The sequence below is a fragment of the Puma concolor genome, chromosome A2 (assembly GCF_028749965.1).
Source record: "Puma concolor isolate L17-30 chromosome A2, mPumCon1.1.hap2, whole genome shotgun sequence".
NCBI classification, from domain to species: domain Eukaryota; kingdom Metazoa; phylum Chordata; class Mammalia; order Carnivora; family Felidae; genus Puma; species Puma concolor.
This window is the reverse complement of record NC_141668.1, coordinates 172,131,528-172,150,268: the sequence shown is the minus strand read 5'-3', so window position 1 is coordinate 172,150,268 and position 18,741 is coordinate 172,131,528. Positions and strand designations below refer to the sequence as shown.

At 65.3% G+C, this 18,741-nt stretch overlaps 2 protein-coding genes across 5 annotated transcripts; one reads left to right on the top strand and one right to left on the bottom strand.

Moving 5' to 3' along the window:
* The first annotated feature begins 547 nt into the window (after positions 1-547).
* Positions 548-6,505, top strand: FSTL3 (follistatin like 3). 4 transcript variants are annotated; one of them, XM_086699784.1, is made up of 6 exons: positions 548-743; positions 2,097-2,282; positions 4,446-4,661; positions 5,023-5,250; positions 5,341-5,392; positions 5,716-6,505. In XM_086699784.1, exons 1-6 carry the CDS (start codon positions 641-643, stop codon positions 5,765-5,767), a joined length of 837 nt encoding a protein of 278 aa, XP_086555910.1. In that variant the 5' UTR covers positions 548-640; the 3' UTR covers positions 5,768-6,505. The 4 variants fall into 4 exon arrangements, with proteins under 4 accessions (XP_086555910.1, XP_086555908.1, XP_086555909.1 ...); XM_086699782.1 differs by having other exon boundaries at positions 5,023-5,392; XM_086699785.1 differs by having other exon boundaries at positions 549-743; positions 5,341-6,505.
* An 836-nt stretch (positions 6,506-7,341) lies between these two features.
* Positions 7,342-12,308, bottom strand: PRSS57 (serine protease 57). The gene is made up of 5 exons (XM_086699786.1): positions 11,724-12,308; positions 11,340-11,493; positions 10,775-10,919; positions 8,823-9,086; positions 7,342-7,760 (listed from the first exon to the last, which is right to left on the bottom strand). Exons 1-5 carry the CDS (start codon positions 11,800-11,802, stop codon positions 7,551-7,553), a joined length of 852 nt encoding a protein of 283 aa, XP_086555912.1. The 5' UTR covers positions 11,803-12,308; the 3' UTR covers positions 7,342-7,550.
* Between the last annotated feature and the right edge of the window lie 6,433 nt (positions 12,309-18,741).

Here is an 18,741-nt window from a genome sequence, read left to right as displayed (position 1 = left end):
TGCGCCCCTCCGCCTCTGCTGCCGCCCGCCCCTCGCCCACCCGCACTTGCTCACGCCCAGCTGTGCCCACGGGCTCCAGCGGACAGGTGGGGGCCCCCGGGGTGCGAGTGGGCGTTGCCGGGACTCAGGTCTCCGGAAGTGTGTGGGCGCACCGGGGCGGGGATGAGTCTGGGGGCGCCACGTGAGCGAGCGACCGCAAGCAAGCCACGACGCGGCTGACACGGAACCGTAGGCCGGCTCTCCGTGGGTCCCCGGCGAGCTCAGCCACAGCCCTCCGGCCGAAGACCCCACCTCCCCAAACGCGCGGTGAGCCCCGGAGCTCACACCAGGGGCCAGGCTGGCCCTCTCGCCCCGGCCACGGGGACACCTTCCCGGGCGAGTTCTCGGGCTCCCGGGTCGCACTCCCCCCCCCCCGCCCCCGCGCAGCTGCCCTCGGGGTGGCCAGGCCCAGCCCCTGCACACACCGTGCGCGCCCCGGCCCCGCGCCCCGCCCCGGCCCGGCCCCGCCCGCAGCCAGCGGGACCTTTATAGGGAGCGCCCGGCCGCGGCGCGCTGGGAAGTCGGTGCCGCCGCCCTCCCAGCCGCCCGCCCGCCCGCCCGCGCCTCCGACGCGGGGGCCGCCGCCGTCTCTGCGTCCGCCATGCGTCCCGGGACGCCGGGGCCGCTGTGGCCACTGCCCTGGGGGGCCCTGGCTTGGGCCGTGGGCTTCGTGGGCTCCGTGGGCTCGGGGGACCCCGCGCCCGGTGAGTGGGGCGGCCGGAAGGGGCGGGCGGGGTGGGCCACCCACGTGGGCCTGCCCGGAATGCGGGCCTTGGGGGAGACGTTGGGGGCACGGCGGCCGTGCTAGCCGCTGATCGGGCGGCCTCCTCAGGTTCAGTCCGGGAGGGCTTGGGGCTCCCCTCCCCCAGCCCCAAAGGGCCTGAAGGAGGGTCACCAGGAGGTCAGCAGAGCAGACGTGACTCCCTTTCACAATTGTCAAGAGTGGTCGTCTCGATGACGGCTGACATTTATTGAGCGCTTAGTGTCTACCTCTCGCCTCCTTGAATTCATGTGATAGCCCATTAATGTGTGTACTCTCACGCCCATTTTCCGGATGGGGGAGCTGAGGCGCAGTCACACAGCCCGTCGGTGGCCAAGTCAGGATTCGAACCGGAACCATCTATGTCCTGAAGCCCCAGAGAGGCGGGAGTGGGTTGGGGGGGGGGGGGGTGGCAGGCCCCAGGACCTCCACCGGAAGTGTCAGATCCTCCCCAGCTTTGGCTTAGGCAGACGGGCCATTGGAGTCCCGTACCTGCCAGTTGTTAGGGGATGCCAGGCAAGGAATATCCCCACCGCTGGCCTCAGTTTCTCCTTTTAGAAGACGGGTGCCAGAGTGCTGAGTTCCCAGAGCTGCCCCCTGGAAGGAACCAGCAAGCTCCCGGGGATGGGGGCTGGGGCCATTCCCGCCCCCATTTAAGGGTGAAGGGATTGAGGGCTATCTGCCTTCCGACCCCACCCGGCAGCCCCACCCCAGCCCCGCATGAAGGGGAGAGCTGAGCCCCCTCCCCGAAGGCCGTGTCCCCAGGGAGATGTGAGCTCATGCAAGGAGAATGTTCCCAAGTTGGAGTGAGTAAGAGGCGGGCCAGGCAAGGGGGGGCTGCTGGGCGAGGGGGGCTCTGCGTGCCCTCGGGCCCTGTCTAGACAGAGGGCAGAGGCGGAGAGGGGGCTCCAGGGCCCACTGACCCCGGCATGTCGAGCTCTGAGTGTTTGACTGGTTGGGCAGGACGCCAGGCCTGGGCCTGGGGGCCTGGGGGCCTGGAGCAAGGTCGGGGGTGGGGTAGGAACAGCTTCCCACCAAGAGTGAGGGTTGTGTGTGGGGTGGGGCTCAGAGAGGAGGAGGAATCCCAGAGGGATCGAGAGCAGAGCTGGGATGGGAGCACCTGTGCAGGTCTCTGCCCCTCCTTCCCAAGTTGGGAGCAAAATCATCCCCCGTGTAATCACCGAGCACCAACTGTATGCATCCCCCGTGGGTGGGGAGCTGGGTAGAAGGCCTGGGCGTTGGGAGCGGCATAGGAGGGCACCTCTGGTCCAGTGGTCGCTGTCCCCCTTGTCCACAGGCGGCGTCTGCTGGCTCCAGCAGGGCCGAGAGGCCACCTGCAGTCTGGTGCTGCAGACTGACGTGAGCCAAGCCGAGTGTTGTGCCACCAGCAACATTGACACCGCCTGGTCCAACTTCACTCACCCGGGGAACAAGATCAGCCTTCTGGGCTTCTTGGGCCTTGTCCACTGCCTCCCCTGCAAAGGTGAGCTCCTGGGCATCAGCCACGGGTCAGGGTCACCGCGCAGCAGGTGGGGCAGCTGCGAATGAGCTCCCCGCCTTGGGGGTATGGCTGTTAGGAAGGGTGTTTGTGGGGGGACCCGGGGCTCGGAGAGAGACAGGGGACCTGAGGTTCCAGGCCTCAGCCTCCCTCTGTTGAGGATTCAGGAGGAAGCTTGGAGGACTCCCCAGCTTGGTTTCTAGCCTCTAGGCCCTTGCCCATGCTGAGCCCTCTGCCTGGATGGCCTTTCCCAGCTGCACCCCACCTGGTAGACCCGACTCACACCCAAGTCCTAGGAAGATGGATTTTCCTAACTGGCCACTGGGGTCTGTGACTCCACAGGCAGTGCTCCCAAACACTTGATCTCCCCATCACCCCAGATTCCAGCGATCTGTGGTGGGGCCACAGATGCATGTTTCATAAGCGTGTCCCTTCTGGATCGTGTCCTGAGAAATGCTGCCTCTTTCTTCAGCCTAGGAGCTCTTTGAAGGCAGAATGATTGAGTGAATAAGCCAAGACACATTCTCTGCCCTGGAGGAAGGGGTTGGGGATCCTCCCAGGCCTCTCTGGCCGGGGCTGAACCTGCAAGGGCCCAGAGGTAGTGTGAGGCATGGCTTGAAGGAAGTGGGCATTAGGACCAGGGTGTTGGAGTGTGATTAGGAGTTTGCCAGATGGAGAAAGTATGGGATCAGGCTCTAGTGGGTGGGGTCAGGGCAGGGGAGCAGGGAGGAGGCTGGAGCTGAGGGCCAAGCCCAGAGCCCAGCTGGCCACTGGGATGTGATTAATCCCCGCTCGGCCTGGCTGGGTGGTCTTGGACTCACTGCCATGTGCCCTGGCTGGCTCCCTCCAGAACCTACTCTGGGTTCTGGCAGGGGGAGGACAGACTTCAAAAAGTGCCTGGCCTGGGCATGAGAAGGTCCAGATCACCCCCCCACCACCACATCTCATCTGGCCTTGGGGAAGGGAACTCAGTTCTCCCACTTCCGTTCTGCTTGTGAAGCCACCCAGGGGGAGCGTTTCCAGATGTGTGTGTGGGCAGGCAGCGTGGGAGGTGCCCAGGTGCGGCCCACATGCCCTGCCTCTGCCTGGTTGGGGGCACCAGTGCACCAGCTCATTTTATGCTCATGCTCCCCCTGTAAGGTGGGTACCCCAGTCAGCCTCACTTACACACAGGGAAACTGAGGCTGAACTCAAGAGCTCAAGTCTGCCCTCCAGGTCCACAAGCAACAGAGGTGGGGGGTTCCATCTGGGGCCTGGCCTGGGATTCTCATGCTGAGGGGCCCCTGGCTCTCCTCCACTCACAGCTGTGACACGGCCTCGATTTCCCCCTTCTGTAAAATGCTAATGAAGTGTCATCACCTCCTAGGGGTGGTTGAGAGACCGCAAGGAGCCTGGGAGGGCCTGTGAGAGGAGCAGCGCAGTAATAGGTCTGGGGTGGGGGGGGGGGGGAGCGAAGACCCCAGGGAGAGACTTGCCCTGGCCAGACCTGTTTCCCTCCCTGAGAAATAGGGCTGGCGGGGAGGGGTATCCCCTGGGCTCACTGGGCTCGGGATGTGGGAAGCCCCCTCCCCAGAAAATGAGCCTCAGGCCAGGTGCCAACGCCCCACCCTCCCCGACGGCTCCTCTGGGTTGGTCCTGGCAGGCCCGGGGAACAGACGCGGCCGGTCCTCCCCAGGCCCGCTCCTGGACGGGGTGGGGCCCCCCTCTGATGACGCAGCCGGGCCCCGCGCCGGCCTTCCCATAACCGCGCGTAAATCAGGGAACACGCCAGCCCCGGCGGGTGGCCCAGCTGCGGAGCGACACCGGGACTGGGTACTGGAAGCTCGTTCCTGGACCCCCAGAACCGAGCGGAAACAACCCACTCCCGCCCTTTCCGAGCCCCAACTCCAGACAGAACCCCAAGCCCAGGCGCAGCCTCGACTCCCGGTCCACCAGGACCGTGGCTGATCTGGTCCCCAACGGATCCCGCACCCAGACTCTGAACCAGTCGTCCTCTCCGGGGTTCCCGGACTCCCGCCCGGCCTCCGGCGTCAGAGCAGGGACGGGGGTGCCGTGGGCTCCGAGGACGCCCGGCCTCGGCCACGCACCTCTCCACCACCACCGCCACCACCACCACCACCACCACGCGCGCGTGCCCTGTGTCCGCAGATTCGTGCGAGGGCGTGGAGTGCGGCCCCGGCAAGACGTGCCGCATGCAGGGGGGCCGCCCGCGCTGCGAGTGCGCGCCCGACTGCGCTGGGCTCCCGGCGCGCCTGCAGGTCTGCGGCTCCGACGGCGCCACCTACCGCGACGAGTGCGAGCTGCGCGCCGCGCGCTGCCGCGGCCACCCGGACCTGCGCGTCATGTACCCAGGACGCTGCCGCAGTACGTGAGGGCGGGGTGGGGGCGGGGCCTGCGGGGGGCGGGGCCTGGCGGCGCTCTGAGGGAGGGGCCTAGCGAAGGGACAGCGCCTCCGGATTGGGTCTTCTGCCGGGGTCGGTCGGAATGAGGAAAAGCGGGGTGGGGTTTCGGGAAGGGAGGCTCACATGGGGTGCGAGATTGGGGTGCGTGACTCAGGGAGGGGCTTGCGGGTGCAACCAGAGGGGCGGGGCCTGGGTGTGGAACGAGAGTGGGCGGGGCGCGCGGAAGGGGTGTGGCTTCCGGCGCGGCCGGGGGCGGGGCCTGCGGGTGGAACCTGCGGCGGGCTGGCCCCCGCCCCTGACCGGTCCTGGCTCCCCGCTCGCAGAGTCGTGCGCGCACGTGATGTGCCCGCGCCCGCAGTCGTGCGTGGTGGACCAGACCGGCAGCGCTCACTGCGTGGTGTGTCGCGCGGCGCCCTGTCCCGCGCCCTCCAGCCCCGGCCAGGAGCTCTGCGGCAACAACAACGTCACCTACATGTCCTCGTGTCACCTCCGCCAGGCCACCTGCTTCCTGGGCCGCTCCATCGGCGTGCGCCACCCGGGCAGCTGTGCAGGTGTGGCGCGGAGCGGGGAGCAGCGGTGGGGCCCAACCTCCCGCCCCTCTCCGCGCCCCCACTTTTCTTCTCGTCCCTCCCGCTCTTCAGGCACCCCTGAGCCGTCGGATGCGGAGTCGGAGTCGGAGGAGGAGAACTTCGTGTGAGCCCGTGGGGCCGGCTTGGGCCTGGCGTTCAAGGCCTCCCCGTTTTATTTATTGCCACAGCCGAGTCTAATTTATGTCCCATGGACACTCCCCAGAGCCTGGGCCGGGACCACTTAGGAGGAGCCCTGGAGCCCCCTGACAATACCTTGGAAGGATTGGGGGAAGGGGGCCTGGGAGTGGGGCTGGTAGGTGGGGCTCCCACTCCAGGCAGGAGGACCCCCATGCTTCTGCTCTAGGGGTTAGCTTAAATTATGGTCACCACGGAGAGGGCTGGGGATTGCCTGCCAGCAATTAATGAAGAGGCACCCCCGCCTTCTAGACCGCAGACTGGGAGTAACGAAGGGGTCCGCAGCCCGGATGTGTATAAATGAGCCGCAGAACCTGCCCAGGCCCCAGATAGGCCAAGGAAGCAGCCGCTGTCCACAAGCAGCTCAAGGACTCCAGGCCCTACCTTCTCAGTGCCTCCATTTCCATTTCCCCAGGACGTCCTGTGGTGGCTCCTGAGAAGAGCCCAGTGTGTCTCCTGGGGTGGGAGAGGCCAGAAGAGAGCACTATGTGTCCTGGTGCCCAGTGCGCTTTGGGCGGGACCCAGTGGGGCCCACAAAGAGCCCCTGCTCACCCACCGTGGGGTTTGTGTGCCAAGGCCGACTGCACACCCTGCCTCCTAGAGCTGTATGTCTTAGCGGCACCCCTCGTCCCTGCTGCTCCATCCGAAGGGAAGGTCCAGACCAGGACCCCTCGGTCCCATGAGACTTGCCTTGGCCGAGCCTCTAAGCCCAGTTTCCAGGTGGACCCACCTCCACCACCAGCCGGCCGGGAGTTTTGACACCTGCCAGATGCTGGCTCTGGGCAGGGTCGCTGCCTCCTGTTTGCTCAGTGTCACCTCCCCGTGTCTGCATGTGGCAGAGGCTCAGACCGGACACGGGGGGCCCAACAGGCAGGAGCCCACCTCCCCGCGTTTGCAGTGAGCCGTGCAGGGGCCAGTTGTTTTCATCCTCTCCTGGCCCCTCGGAAGTGCCTTACCTGTGACACCCAGAAAAGTGCCCTTGAGGCCACCTCCGCACCCTGGGGTCCTGCCTCACCAAAGAAATAAAGACTATAAAAAGCCACTTCGGGGTGTCCGAGCCTTGGTTTGCCTCTCTCTGAGCCTCTGTGCAGTCTCCTCTTGCTAGTGCTTCCACCCAGTCGGAAGCCTAGGGTGCTGTGAGGGTGGTGAGTGGGGGGCTCTGGGAGCATCTGGGGGAGATGCCTTCTGTCTCTGGGCCTCAGTGGCCGCCTCTGGGCAGTGGGCGGCAGCCCGGGAGAGGGCTGAGGTAGGTGAGGTGCAGGGTGAGGCCGGGGGGAGAAAGGAAGCCTCCGTAGGGCAGGAGGCAGAAGAGGCAGTCAAGATGGCTTAGGGCACTCCAGAGAAGCCACCGGGTTTAGGCTCCAGAAACAGAGGCCTGGCCTGGAAGGGCTGGGGGTGTGAGGGTCGCCATAACACCGTTAAAAATAATACGACGAGCATAACACCAGCTGGGACTTACCCAGACGTGGCCATATGCCAGCACTTTCTTCAGTGAATAACAGACTTCACGTGGGGCCAGGCCAGCCTGAGACTCTACACAGAGGACCAGGAGACCCCCCATCCCCATTGGTTTCCCCATCTATGCCTGGGTGTGGTTAGCTGGAGGCCGAGGGAGAGATGTGCTAGGCTGGGCCACTGCTTGGGCAAAGGCCAAGGGGCTGTCCTGAATGCAGGCTGTCGGGTGGGGGTCGGTAAATCCAGAAGGGCCGGTGGTGAGGAGGGCGGGGAGGGGCCTGGGTCCCGAAGCCAGAGGACCAGATGAGGCCTCTGAGCAAGCAGCTCACGGTCTCAGGGAGGCTGTGGCCGAGCCAGACCCTTGGCCTCGCTGAGACAGAAACTCGAAGGATCGTGGATGGGCCCTGGAGGTGAATCGTCGTGTCTGGTTATTCAGTTAACATTTTATTTGGTCATTTTGGCCCTTTGCATTTGGAACCGGTGCCCTCTCTACCCCACCCTCCACCCCACGGATACACCAGGCTTCCTGGAGTTTGGGGGCCCACGGATGCCCTGCCCCAGCCATGGAAGTTCCAGGCAGGAGCTATCTGAATCATTTACCACCTCATTTGTGGACCCCGTGCTGTTGGGGTTCAGGCAACTCCTGCAGGAACCCAGCGGTCCCGGGCAGTGGACTGGGCTGGGGCCCGTTTGGGCCTTCGAACCACATCCTGTATCCAGCTTACGAAGGCAGACACCTGCGTGTACACATCAGGGGTCTTGGGGTCGCCGCACCAGAGTCCAGAGAAGGAGACCAGACCATGTGCCCGGTTCCTGCACACCAGGGGTCCCCCAGAGTCCGCCTGGGGGTGGAGGGAAAGGCAAGGTCAGGGGTCCATCTCTGGGCCTCTTTCCCTGGCCTCCCTGCCTCGAAACCCTTCCGAGGCTTCCTAGCGCTCCTCCAGCAAAAACTAAACTTACAGCCTTCGAGGGACTTGAGCATCTAGCCCCCACCCATCTGTCTGCGCTCCTTTCCCTAGGTTCCTGACCCACCAGCCTTCTGGGCTGTTCCTGAAGCAAACCAAGCTTGGTCTGGCCTCTGGGCTTTTCCATATCCCTGAGACCTGTTACTGCCCCCATTGGACACTGCTGGTATAAATATACAAGTCTGCAGTACTTTGTGCAGTACACAACTTGCACAGCTGTACATGGCAGCCCTGTGATGGGTGTCTCTGCCTGGCATGCCTTCCCTCAGATCTCCTCAAGCCTCCTTCCAGTCTCAGCTCAAAAGGTGCTCTCCTCTGAGAAGCCTTCCTGAATACTCACCCTAAAATTCCCGCTTCCTCCCCTCCTCTCCCCTTCCCAGTTGTATCACCCTAACTGTAATCTGAAATCACCTCTGACCCTAGGAAGTAGGTACTATTAGTGTGGCAGTTTTACAGGTAAAGAAAGGTCCAGGAAAGTGAGGTGACTTTTCCAAGGCCACACACCTGGGAAGTGTCACAGTCTGGATTTGGACCCATGCGGTTGGACTCCAGAATCTGTTTTGAATCACTCTCTTGCCAGGAACAAAAAAACCGTCCAGGTTGTTTCTCCCTCGGCACCAGGGCCAGGGTTGCCCAGAGTCCACGCAGGGTCTCCGGAGCAGGAACTCCTTGACGGAGATCTGTTACTGCCCCCTACTGAACGCTGCTTATAAATACACAAATCTGTAGCCCTTTGTGCGATGCGCGATCTGCACAGCTGTACGTGACAGCCCTGTGACCTCGGAAAAGTCTTTGTCCTTCCAGGGTCTCAGTGAGGCTTCATCTGGTCAAAGGTGAGCTTAAGGACTTAGTTCCCAAGCCTCTGCCTTCTCTAACCCTGTCTGTGGGCCTCGGTTTGCCCATATTGCAGGAAGGTAGGGTGGGGACCCAGTGTCTCACCGAGCAGAAGCCACGCCTCCGGCGGTCCCCACTGTGGGTGCAGAGCATGGCAGGGCTCAGCTGGCCCTTCCAGGAGCTGTTGCAGACGTCCAGGCCCAGCACGCGGACTTCGGCCTCCATCAGCCCGGGTGGCAGGTCCTCGAAATCGGATACGGAGCCCCAGCCAGCTACCCGGCAGCGTGCCCCCGCCCTGAGTGGCGTGGCGTCTCTCCGTGGCAGCCTCAGCAGCCCCACCGCAGGACCCAGGATGGCAGAGCCGTTGAGCTGCAGAGAGACCGCTTGAGTTTGGGTTTACCCCCAACCACCCATCAGTGCTCCTGCCTCAGTTTACCCATCATGACGCCTTGGCTCTTTGTGGCCTCATGGCGAGAAGTCAGCAGCCGCTGCCGTGAGGCTCAGGAAAGCCTCTTGCTGCCACGCGGGCCTGCCCATCAGGCCTCACCCGTTCAGACCAGGACGCTGGCCTCCCCAGCTGCCAGCGGTGTCCTTCCAACCAGCATCTCCCCTGCTCGCAAGCTCTCCCATGGCTCCCCATTGTTCCTGGGACAATACGTCCTGGCTCACCATTCAGCCCTCCCCTCTACCCAGAATGAATTTACTGTCATTCCCTGGTCCCCACCACCCCACCCCCACTCCCCCCTCCCGCCCCCCGCCGGAACACCCTCCCTATCCAGCCTTCAGGTCTCAGCTTAGATGCCACCTCCTCCAGGGAGCCTTCCTAGACTCCCAGGATAGGACAGGAGCCTCCTCCGGGTTCCATGTGCCCCTGCCAAGGCCAGGTTCCATGTGCCCAGCTGCCACCGAGTTGGACTGGAAGCTCTAAGGGGACCGGCCCTGGGGTGTCCAGGGCCCAAAACAGCTGGTGGGCGCTCAGTCAGCGTTTATGGGATGAATGACTCGGGCCCCTGGTTTTGGTACTCACTCCCTAACCGTGGCCATATCCTGACCGTACCCCAGCCTCAGTTTCCCCAGCTGCGTAACGGGACGGGTGACCAGAGCTGTGGGCTCCAGGTTTTGGGGTTTCGCAGATGAGCAAAACCCACATGCCAGCTTTGGCCGCGGATACTCGCTGCCCCCTTTGCATTTTGCTGGGAGAACAGCCCCCGCCCCCAACCCTCTCGTTCCCAGGAACCTATTTCTGTTACGCTGAGCATCTCTGTTTTGACCTTTCACCACATTTGGACAGCAGGCCTGAGGTGTTTTCCCTTGAAAACGGAGGCCCTGGGGGCCCCTGGAATTGAATTTGGGGCACCTGAGCGTCCTGCGGGGGGCGACCCCCAGGCAGGCAGGGGTGGGGGGTGGGCGCTCAGAAAGGACGCACCTGTGTGGGCAGGGAGGGAAGGAGCCACTTCCTGCCCGGAAACCCCGCAAAGGGCCTGGGGGGCAGCGACCAGAGTATCTGGTGTCCTAGAGTCTCACGCGCTTCCCCTTTCAGCGTGAACATCGGGGCCTGCCGTGCGCTACAAACGGCCATAAGGAGATAAAAATCCCTGTGCTCCAAGTCTGGAGGAGGAAGCAGTGAACGTTGGTGAAGAAGCAAATGGTTTCAGCTGTGGGGGACACAAGGAAGTTGGGACAGAGGGACGGGATGGGGAGATGGGGGGGGCCGGGGGAGGGCAGGTGACAGGGGCTTCTCGAGGGAGGCCCCAGAGGAGGGGACTTTTGAGGGAAGACTGGGAAGGGTTGAGGGACAAAGCCATGTGGTGTCTGGGGGAACGGCGCCCTGGAGGGGACGCAGCCAGTGCAAAGGCCCGGGCGTAGGGGGCACGGGGGCAACACTGATGGCTCAGTCTGCCCCCAGGGGGCACCGAGGGGGCAATGTGGGAGGCACAGAGGGCAGAGGCGGGACATAATCTGACTCGGGTGCTCACAGGACCTTACAGCTGTTTTTAAAACACGTGGGGGTGGCCAGGGACGGGCCAGACCCGCGTCCGGTGCCCCCCAAGGCTCACCTGCAGTAGACAGATGTCGTTGGCGTGGGTGGTGGGCTGGTAGTCCGGGTGCCTGACGACGGTGGAGATGCCCAGCACCTGTCGTGTGGGCTCCGAGCTGTGCAGGACGTGAGCCCCCAGCACCACCAGGCCCATTCGGGAGTCCCTGCAGGGGGAGGGGCAACTGAGAGCGAGCCTGGGGTCTCGGCGTCCCCGTCTGCAGAACGGGGTGCGGCCCCACAACCATAATTACGTTTATTTCTGTTCCCACCTCAATTACAGCCTTCACCTAGATAGGCGCGCTGTTAATGTTAATACATATTATCACGAGGTACTTAGAACAGGGGCGATACTGCCTACGTTTCTTACGGCCCCCCCCTCAGTTACAACACCACCCCCAATATTTTCCGTGGCAACTCCGCGGTTATTCAACAGGAAACCCGGAGCGGACCCAGGGCTGCAACCCCGGCTGTGGCCACGACGTCGCTCTCACACACTCTTCTCGCCGAGCCCCCCCTTGCCGTCCGGAGCCGGGGGCCTGGGGCCCGAGTGGCAGCGGCGGGGGCGGCCCCCGGGGTGGGCTCACCTGTGGCTGAAGCAATGGGCCGCGGAGACCACCCAGCGGGAGCGGAGCAGGAAGCCTCCGCAGTGGTGCTGGCCCTCGAAGGCCACAGACACCATGTAGGGCCGGGAGTGGGGCTTCACCTCGTGGCCCCCGATGATCCGGGCTCCCCGGGAGCCTGCAGGAGGGGCGGGACAGAGGGGTGATGCGAGCGGCTCCGGCACCTGCCGGGGTGGGGGTCGGGTGGGGGCGAGGCGCCCGGACGAGGTCCTCGAGCGTGCCGGGAGGGAGCCTGGACTCCAGAAAACCCTGGGCCTGGGCCTCCACCCCGGCCCCCAGTCCCAGCTGAGGCCGAGAGGGCCAGCGACCCAGAGGGCTGAGTAGCTGCACGGGGTCGGGGGCTCTTACCTAGGGGCCCCGTAGGCAGCGTGAGGGCCACAGAAACTGCCAGCAGCAGGCGGCCCAGCTCGTTCGCCTGGGGCCCCATGGCTGTCACCGGCTGGTGGCTCCCTCAGAGCTCTGCGGGACACGGCCCGGAAAGGGGGAACCTGGCTGTGGCCTGTGGTGGGAGGTCGGCCAGGCCACACCAGCAACGCCCAGTTCGGTGCTGGCGCCTCTGGGAGGCCTCGGGCCGTTGACGGTCCCAGCCGTCCAGGAGGCCAGGACGCAGGGCGGCGAGGGGACGAGTGCGTGGCTGTAGGAACTGCCCGCCTGGGGCAAAGCCTGGCTCTGCAGGGCCCGGAGGTGACCCCAGAGGCCACTTACCGCCCCGTGCCTCGGTTTATCCAGCATCTGCCCACGGAGCACGTGCAGGGAGCTTCCTGCAGCGGCCAGGACCCGGCCGACAGGCATCGTGCCCCCAGCTGCCTCCTGGGCGTGTGGGGCCACCTCTCCAGCCGGACGGGGTCTGGCCCCATTGCCACCTGCTCCCCCTCTGCAACTCCGGCACCGACCTCAGGGCTGCGAGTTCCCCGGAAAGCCCTGAGATGGTTGCTGCCTTTGTTGCACTTACCGAGTGCCTACTGTATACAGCCTCTGGCAGGAGCTGGAGATAGGAGTGTGGCAGTGACCGAGGCCCCCCCCCCCAGGTGCCCCTCCCACTCTGCCGGCCAGGCCACCTCGCGGAGCCGGGGTGGTGGCCGTCCGGCTGGCCATCACAGGGCAGTAGGTGAGGCCATGTGATGCTGGAGGCCGGCGGGCAGGTTCCGGTGTCGCGGGCTGTGGGCCCACACCGAGGGGGCTGAGGTTTCTGTTTTGGGGGGTGTGGGGACAGGGCGCTAAGGCTGGAGCCCCCAGACCCGCAGCCCATCCCCACCCCTCCCTTAGGCCCCGGCCGCTCACCCAGCCTCCCCATGGTGCGCGGCCGCAGCAGCACGGCTGGGAAGTGTCCTCACCCGGCTCCCGGGACGCCACGAAGAGGTCTCAGTGGGGCACCGTCTTGAGCCCCCTATGGTACCACCTCTCAGGGTCCCTGCGAGTCGGGAGCCTGTGACCGCACCCCCAGATGCTGCCCAGACTCGAACTTGCCTGGCATGTCTGTGTGACCTCCCGGGGCCGCTGGGACCCGTCACCACACACCGGTTCTGACAGCTCTGGGCTCAGAAGTCCTGACACCCAGGCGTGGGCAGGGCTGCTCCCCCCAGGGCCCCAGGGAGCCCCGTCTCCCCCCTTTCCAGCTTCCAGAGCAGCACGGGGTCCGCCCGGCTCTCTGCCTCCCTCTCGTGAGGACCTCGTGAGGACACTGGGCCCCCCGAGCCCCCAGGTCACCCGCGCCTGGTGATATGACAGGTGCCTGGTCCCGGGACCGGGACAGGGACGTCTTTGGGGCCACACTTAGCGCCCCCCGGTCCATGTGTGTCATCACCCCATTTCACAGACAAGGTCCAGAGCCGCGAAAGCAGCGGGGTGAGGGGGAACCAGCTGGCCTGGAGGAGGCCCCCGGCCCGTCTGGGTTTGAGCCCCGTGAGGCCCACTGATCAGGTACTAAGTGAATGTCTCGCTAAGCCACCATGTCCGTGGTGACCCGTCAGACCAGCCGGCGGGAACCAGCACGGCCGGGAGAACCCGCGGGAAGAAACCACAAGGTCAGCGTCACGGTTGTTTCTGCCAGCGTCAGACCCCATGTGGCCACCCAGAGCCCTGCGGTGGCCGTTTCCGTGAGGGGCCACGTGGGGCCCTGTCTGCTCTGGGGCTGCCCCAGACCTCAGTCAGTCCCCCTGGCCACACTGCTCCTGAGGCGCTGCGGCGCGGGGGGGGGGGGGGGGGGGGGCATGGCCCAAAGCTGCAGGGGTCCCGTTCGGTCCTACAACCTGAGGTGGTCGGCATTGTTTGTACCCCCGTGACCGATGGAGAAACCGATACGCAGAGAGGGCAAGTGCCTTGGCCAAGGTCACACAGCAAGGGAAGTAGGGGGTCAGGGCTGCAGCCTCAGGCCGGCCCCTGTTGCCTCTGCCGACGGCTGATTCTGCCCACAGCCAGGCCTGTTTCCTTCCCATCCGGTGAAAGATTATGAAACAAATAACCGTCCTTCCTGGTCAAACAAGCGAGCTTCCCAAAGCCCCGAGGAGCGGGTCAGGGGTCAGTGTTTCCGTTTCCCAAACTGAGGCCCAGAGAGGGGAGCCTGACTTGTCTGGGCTGCCCAGCACAGGGTCCGACACCACAGCTCTGGACTTCAGTCCTTGAAGGGTCTTCCCGCAGAAAATTTGGGTGGCTTTCCTGGTCAGAGCAGGCTCAGCCATGACGATGGTGACAATGACGGTGACGATAACGACAGCTCCCTTTACTGAACGCTTACTTTCGTCGCGGATCTGTTGGAGCTCTTTGTACGTCGAGGAGATTAACCCACGGTCAGATGGATTTCTTCTCCTGAGCGAGCTTGGATTGGGTGCCGAGAACCCAGCCTCCCCGGGGGTGAACGTGGATTCTGATGACGTGCAGAGGGGACCCAGGGCCCACGCGGCCAGAGCCGGTGGCTCCGTCAGACCTCGAATGCTCCCGTCTCCCTTACCTTCGGAAGCCGGAGCTCCCAGGACCGTCCCACGAGCAGGCCCAGTCTACCCAGGTCCGGCGGCCCCAGCCCTGAGGGTGCCCAGCCCTGAGGGTGCACCCTGAGGGTGCGTTCACCGCTCAGCCCGGGCCAGGGTGTGGAGGCCCGGCTCAGGAGGCGCACAGCCCCTTTCGGCGGCAGCAGCGTGGTAGGAGAGGTTCTCGCGGCGAGGAGAGGCGGTGGGGGTGTGTCTGGAGCCACGGGAAACGGGAGAAAAGCTCACAATCTTCCCAGAAGACGGCGGGCGCGGCGTCGGGGCCCGGGGACCCCAGCTGGCCCGCGTGTGCCGGGGCCTCGGCGGTTAGCGGGACGGTAGCAGCACTTAGAAGGGCCCAGGCCGGCAGGCGTCCCTCGACGACGCTTTTGCTTCTCTCGCTCAACTGAACGAGCATTCCAAGGAAGCCGCGTCTGATTTCTTGACACGGACGGTGCGCCCGCCGCCAGGCCCAACGACACCCCGCGTCCCCGCAGCGCCTCTCAGGACTCGGCCCTGGCGAGCGTGGGGCTGCGACGCACGTGCCTGCCTCGCGCGGACCCTCCCTGGCCCCGCGCCTAAAGGCCTGGCAGAGGAGGGGTGCGGGTGGGCGCCTCGTACGGGGGGATCCTTGAGCGAGCCCGTGCCTCCAGTGGGTAAACTGAGGCTTGAGGGCCCAAGCCCCACCACCTCTGCCCGCCTCGTCTGCCTTCATGGGTCCAGATTTCCATCTGGGGAGGGCGCTGGGGAAAGCAGCCTGGCCAGAGCCGCCCCCCGCCCCCCCCACGCCTGGGGCACAGGTGACCCTGGGGCATCTCGAGATGCCCAGCGAAGGGTCAGCGAGGGGCTGGGTGCCCACCGGCCAGCTGCAGTAGTGCCTGCCATCCTCCCCACGGGGCGGGGGGGGGGGGTCACAGTGCCCGGCGGGAGGCAGGAAGCCACTCATCCCACGGCTGTTGACTGAGCACTGGCGACACAGCAGCAGGGAAGACAGGCCAGTGTGTGCCCGGTGGACCGAGCAGATGATGTCGTCTGCCAGAAATACTAGGTGGTAAGACAGTGGCCAGAGAAGGACGGGGAAGGGGGTAGGGCTTTAAAACCGGGAAGCCTGGAGACCCAGTAACAGTGGACAAGTGGGGAAGGTCCTCCTGGAGGTGGGCACAGAGGGTGCAAACGCGGGATGTTGGGATGCGGGTGGGGGAGGTGAAGGGAGGGCCGGGCTTGGCAGGGCTCAGCTGGACCCGGGATTAGGCTGCCGGGTCCTGGGGAGCCACAGCAGACGTCTGATGGGGACAGTGGCGTCCACAGAGGAAGCAGGGAGACCTGGGAGGCTCCGGGGCTGGGAGGTGGGGGGGGGGGTGACAGGACACAAGGCCCAAGCTAGGGTCATGGCTGGGGAAGGTGAGGGCGTCTCTGACTCAGTGACAGGGGACGGGTGGGCTCTGGGGGCCGGCACAGAGCCCGGCATGAGAGAGTCCTGAAGTCCCAGGGCCTCAGAGGACGTCCGGGGGTGGGGGTGGGTGGGGGGCGGGCAGAAGCTCAGGGCAAGGGCTGCTGGGCAGAGCCCTGGTTGGGGGGGGGGGCATGCCCAGGACAAGCAGGGGGACGGAGTGTCATCAGGGACACGGTGGGTGCAAGTGGCCGGGGGAGGTGTGGGCCGAGGGTCCAGTAACCATGCCCCCGGACTGGGATGGGGGCTGCAGGGTGCCGAGCGAAGAGGAGGGGAGTGGGTGATGCGGCCGCCTCTTGGGGAGAATACGCAGCTCTGGCCCACGGCACACCCCGCCCCGCCCACCTCCCGGCCATCGCCTGCCACATGTGCCACCGGGGATGCCCACCCACCGTCTCTGCCTCATCTCCCTGTCTCCTGTGGCACCACCTCCGGGCTGGCCCCCTGGAAGCGGTCTGTGGATGTCGGGGTCTCTGTTGGGGACCCCGAGAGCCTCAGGGAGGACTTTGCTTTCGATCTGAGGGAGGCAGGCACCCTGGGACGTTTAGGGCTGGCGAGGGACAGGAATGGCTTGCCACCTGCCCCTCTCCATCCGTACGCTCTCCCTTCCCTCCGGTCCCTGAACAAAACGCAAACCTCAAAGCTCGCATCATTTACGTAGTAGACAAAAAGCGCCCCCTCTCCGAGGACAAGGCTTCTGCAACTCTGGCACCTAACAGCATCAGGGGCTCAAGAAATGTTTGGGGGCGTGACGGACACAGAGGCAGAGGGGTAGCGGTGAACGCGGGCACGGCCCGCTTTTGCCGAGCCCCTAGCGCAGGGTCAGACCGGCCGAGCACCTGTTACATAAACAAAGTTTTATTGGCACACGGCCCCACGGGTGCATCTGTGTGCTGCCTCTGGCCGCTCTCCCGCTGCAATGGCAGAGTCCAGTCCTTGCGACACAGATCGGCCTGCAATGCTGAAAAGTGCTTACTACCTGGCCCTTTACGGAAGAAGTGCCAAGCCCTGAGTGGGCATGTGCCTGAGTGGGAACAATGCTGTTCCAAGGCATCGTGTACATTCGCTCCATCAACCCTCCCAGCGGTCCTAGGACAGGGAAAATAAGGCCCAGAGAGGTTAAGAAACGGACCCAAGGGCACACAGGATACGCGGAGCTGAGCTGGCACTCAACCCCAGGGCTCCCAGGCTTCTCGGGACTGTTTTCTTTGCTCTAGGCTTGCTATTTTATCTCACTGGTTTAATGCTAAGCAGATGCACATCCGTTGTAAAGAGAGAGAGGCAAAGACCCACAAAAGGAAAGGTGTCGATGTCCCTCCCCATTCAGAGCTCATTCACGGTTGTTTCTTTCTACACGCACACACCCACCCCTTCGTTGAGCCCCTGCTGAGTGGAACCGACTTCCCCCCACTCCAGACCCCAGTACGTGTTCAGGGTCAGGGGCCAGTGTTCTCGTGACAGCCTGGTAAGTCGGGGCCATGGTCTGTACGTTGGTGGGCACAGGTCCTGCCTCACTCCCAGTCTGTGGGGCCCACCTGGTGACACTGGCATCGTGAAGGGTCCGTGGGGCCCACCTGGCGTCATGAAGGACTCAAGACAAACTACGGGGGACCGAGGAGACAGCGGGGCTTCTAGCTGCTTCTTTGGGCCACCTGCACCTGCTCCCCACATCCTCCTGTCCAGGCCTCCCCACCACTAGCCCAGGCCGGGCCTCACACTGAACCCCACCCGATGTCACCCTTGTCATCTCTCTAACCCTGTCTGTGTCATCGTGTCCTTCCAAGGGGTCCCCAGAAGACAGGGGGACCCCAGTACTTGTCATCCCACGTCCCATCTGGTGGCAACCTTGTTGGCTCCCCTTTCAGAATCCGTCCAGCCTCCGAGCCCCCTCTCTTTGCTGTCCTTAGTCCCCTCCTGGCAGCAGGAAAGGCCTTCACAAAAATAAGTAAAACAGGCTGAACCCTCTCCTGCTCCAAACTCTGCTATGGCTCCCCAGTGCCCCCAGGACAAAGCCTGCATTGTGTGTGGTCTCTGAGCGGCCCCTTCCTTCACTCTGGCCGCCTGGGCCTACAGTGTGGCTAAGGGGGGGGGGGGGGGGCGGGGGGCGCGGTGCGGGGCTGATCAAACGTACCGACTGTCCTCCAGCCACAGGACCCGGCCCAGCGCTGGGGAAGCGCGCAGCTGTTACCCTCCTCGGCCAGGTCTGGCTGCCTTTGCGCCAGCACTCGCGCTCTCACGTGCCCTGCACCTGGCGGCTCTTCTTTAAGACGTCCCACAACCGGCCTCTCGCGGCCCTTCGGGCTGCGGCAGAGACGTCAGCTCCTCGTAGCGGCCTCCGGGACACCCCCTCCCCGGGTCCCACTCCTCCTTCCCTCGGGTTGCGTGTCCCCATCCACGTCTCCGCCCTCCAGACCGGGCTCGGGCAGGGGCGACCCTGTCTGTGCAGGCCCGGAGAGGCGGCCGCCCGGGGACACGGAATGCAGGGCGCGGGGTGGGGGTGGGGGGCGGCTGGGGGCCCAGGGCGCTGGGGAGGGGACGGAGACCGCGGCGGGGGGGACAGCCCCCCCCACCCCCCCGTGCGCCAGGTTGGGGGCGGGGTGGGGGGGGGCACGGCGGGGTCCCAGGGCGCCAGGCTGGGGGCGGGGACCGAGGCGGGGGGCCCAGTGCGCCGGGCTACGGGGGGCGCGGCGGCTGCGGGCGGCGGCCGGCAGGGGGCGCGGCGCCGGGAGCCGGGAGGGAGCGCGCGGGGAGCGAGCGCAAGACGCGCGGCGGAGGCGGCGGCGGCGGCGGCGACGCGCGCGCCCAGCCCACCCCCCGCGCCCGCCGCCGCCGCCGCCGCCGCCGCCGCCGCCCGGACAATAAACAGCCGCGCGCGGGGCGATGCCCGAGCCGGTGCCGCCGCCCCCGCGCCGCGCAGCCCCGGCCGCCAGGCCTTAGCCCGCCAGGCCTCCCCCCA